We start from the raw sequence: 2,870 nt of genomic DNA, 5'->3' as shown, positions 1-2,870 counted from the left end.
GTTCACTCAAAGGACATGATTTTGACAGAAAATGAAATATTATTTGGCTCATGTACCAACCACGCAGTTTATCAGTTCCATGGTACATACCGACCACACAGTTTATCAGTTCCATGGTACCACCAAGCTCTCAGGTCCTCATTCCTAAAATATTTTCTCATTCCCTACTATTGCTAATAATCTCATCTTGATCCCATCACCATGGTTAAAAAAGTTAAACACATCGGTTACAATCCCCCCTTTGGAAGTTTTGAAATAATCACCTTTTCAATACTTCCACTATACTAACTATTTTCTATGTGTTGGAAGAAACTCTGGGATTGTTTGTTTTGCTGTTTCGCAACAGCTTGGATGATCATATGAGTGAGAGAAGTTTCACGAATAATTTGTTCTTTCAGATGTGTTAATTGATTCATCATTTTCCAAGTTATGATATATAATATTACTGACAAGGTCATACTGATCAAAACCAATGTTAAAAGAATCACGATGGGGTGACATAACTTGTTTAGGATGCCTGTAGCAGTAGGCGACCATCCAAAAAGTGTGTCCCACCATTTAAGTTCTGCATCTCTCTGCACTCTTTCAAAAACTCGATGTATTTCTTTCACATTGTGATGAACAGTTATTAGGGTTTTCTGCCCGTTTTCCTTAATTTTTTCCAGAATTTCAATCAAATCTTTGTGTCGTAATAACTGTTTTACTAAAGTGAGATTCATTCCAATGGGGATAGGTAATAATTCATGAATCAACATGTAGTTAGACTGCAAAAGTTGGTGCGATGTGACCGGGGTCGAATAAGAAAAGTCACATCCATCAATCTTAGTAAAATTACAAATACAAAAATTTGAATTATTTTTAATCTCTACCACTACCTCATCTACATATAAAAAATCACAAACAGTTCTCAAGCATACACAGCCCTTGCCGATATATACAAGTATGGTTTCAGGGTTTTCGTTAGGATGAACCTCAAAATGGCAAATATTTTGTTCAGTGTCCAAACAAATATCTTGTGCCTCAATTGCATTACCTTCACAGACAAATCCTTGTTGTTCCCGCACGATGCAAGATTCCAAATTAACAGTTTGCCATTTTTCATTCATCTTTCGGGCCCATACTCTATGCTCGGAAGGATAGAGTATAGTTCCGTTATGGTTTATCCCTAATGCAATAATGGGGTAAATTGAGTATTTGGTAGCATTGGATATAGTGAGCACAAAAGTTGTAGCTGTGTTTGTAACGGGATCATAAGTAAAGTTTACCAGGCTCCACCAGGGCTGGAGTTCTTTCTCAAAATCAGTAGCACTGTCCCAAATTATTTTCCTAATTTCAGTAGGGAGAGTGCCTTCTTCGCCTTCTCTTATAATTGAGGCAGCCACCGACTGCATCCATAATTGAGCCTGGATACAACTGAGAGCCAAGGAGAGGTTATTTTGGATCACCCCAAGTGCGTCCGTAATTAACTCGTGGTCCCTTACATTTATTCTTTCCCATGTGGGTAATATACTTGACAACAGCCACTGGTTAGTTCCTAAAGCCAGTAAAGAGGATCGTAAAGGTTGTTGTAATCTAGCCAAATCACTAATTGAGGCTGCCAATTTGTTCATTATTACTTCTGAATCAATGCTATTTAAAACTCCCAATCCTGTTCCCAAAACACCGGTCAAGTCTCTCCGTGTTCTTTTCGTAGTAAGAGTTCGTTTTTGTAGCCAGGTTGTCCACCCCTCATATGAGATTTTTAAGAAAGGTGAACAAGCTGGTTGAATATCTGAAACATTGTTTTGCATTGACAATTCAACTTGTTTGAGAGACCATGCCGGGTTAAACAATATTTGTTGCAAGCCTGTATTTCTGATCACATATGGTCCAATTTCAAAGATTTTCGGGTTAAGCGCAACAATTGGTTGGGTAGTAGGTATTATAACGTCTATTTTAAGTTCTCCCCAGTATTTGGTGTTATTTTTACCACAGATCACTTTACGGGAGTATTGTACAGTAGTCAAATTTAACCAACAGTCTAAATTTTGATCTTTACACAAAATAGGGCCATGTGATCCATTTTCATAACTGTTTATAGGTTCAATGCGAGATTCAGTGATTAATCTGCATCTTATTGTGATGTCATTCCCTTGTGGTACCATAAAAGAGGGGGTGACTTCACTTTTACTAGTTAACGTAAAAAGGGTATCTGTGCCAGCGTGCGTGACTACTGCAACAAGCATCACTAGGGGTTTAGTTACAACATTTATCTTGAATTTGAATGTAAGGCTTCGTAATCCTCCTGTCAATGGATTAGGTCGCCAATTGCATATCACATAAACTGGCTTAGTCAAAGTAAAATTGTGCCAACAATCTCCTTGTTCCTTAATACAGAATTTGGTGATTTCAACATTATTGGTACTAGGGTCTAAGGGGTAATTACCGACATTCTGCTGGCGGCAACACGTAATGAGAGAATCTTGTTTGTTACATTTCCATTCTGTGGTGGGACAGAGTCTCGTTGTAAGATTAGAACTAGGGTCTAAGAGATTTCCGGTGATGGTAATTGAAGAAGCTTTCTCATGAAGAGATCCTTCCATCTTTCTGCATCCTACTTGGATTTTTTCTCCAATTGTTCCTGTTAAGACACGGACCCAGTCCTTTCTGTCCCATTCCCACTCTGGTGGGTGGTAAACTTCAGATTCATGCATTACCACAGTGGCTAAATTTGGAGAATGGTCTTTGGGATATGGTCCCATCATAGCTTGGGACCATAGCCATTCTGTATTTCTTTGGCTACAGATCAGCGACAAAACACAAAAAAGTGTTATCAACCCAATCAAACAATTCATAATATTCATAGTTCAACACATAACATGCAAACCCTT

At 38.2% G+C, this 2,870-nt stretch overlaps 1 protein-coding gene across 1 annotated transcript; it reads right to left on the bottom strand.

The window, feature by feature from the left end:
* Positions 1 to 284: 284 nt before the first annotated feature.
* Positions 285 to 2,225, bottom strand: LOC142599330 (uncharacterized). The gene has a single exon (XM_075739199.1). The coding sequence runs from the start codon at positions 2,223 to 2,225 to the stop codon at positions 285 to 287; it is 1,941 nt and encodes a 646-aa protein (XP_075595314.1).
* Positions 2,226 to 2,870: the final 645 nt, after the last annotated feature.

The sequence above is a fragment of the Balearica regulorum genome, chromosome W (genome assembly GCF_011004875.1).
Source record: "Balearica regulorum gibbericeps isolate bBalReg1 chromosome W, bBalReg1.pri, whole genome shotgun sequence".
NCBI classification, from domain to species: Eukaryota; Metazoa; Chordata; class Aves; order Gruiformes; family Gruidae; genus Balearica; species Balearica regulorum.
This window is presented reverse-complemented; position numbering and strand designations above follow the sequence as displayed.

Excerpts from the sequence above, each read along its gene's own strand:
- LOC142599330 (XM_075739199.1), bottom strand. The coding sequence starts at position 2,225 with ATGCTTGTTGCAGTAGTCACGCACGCTGGCACAGATACCCTTTTTACG.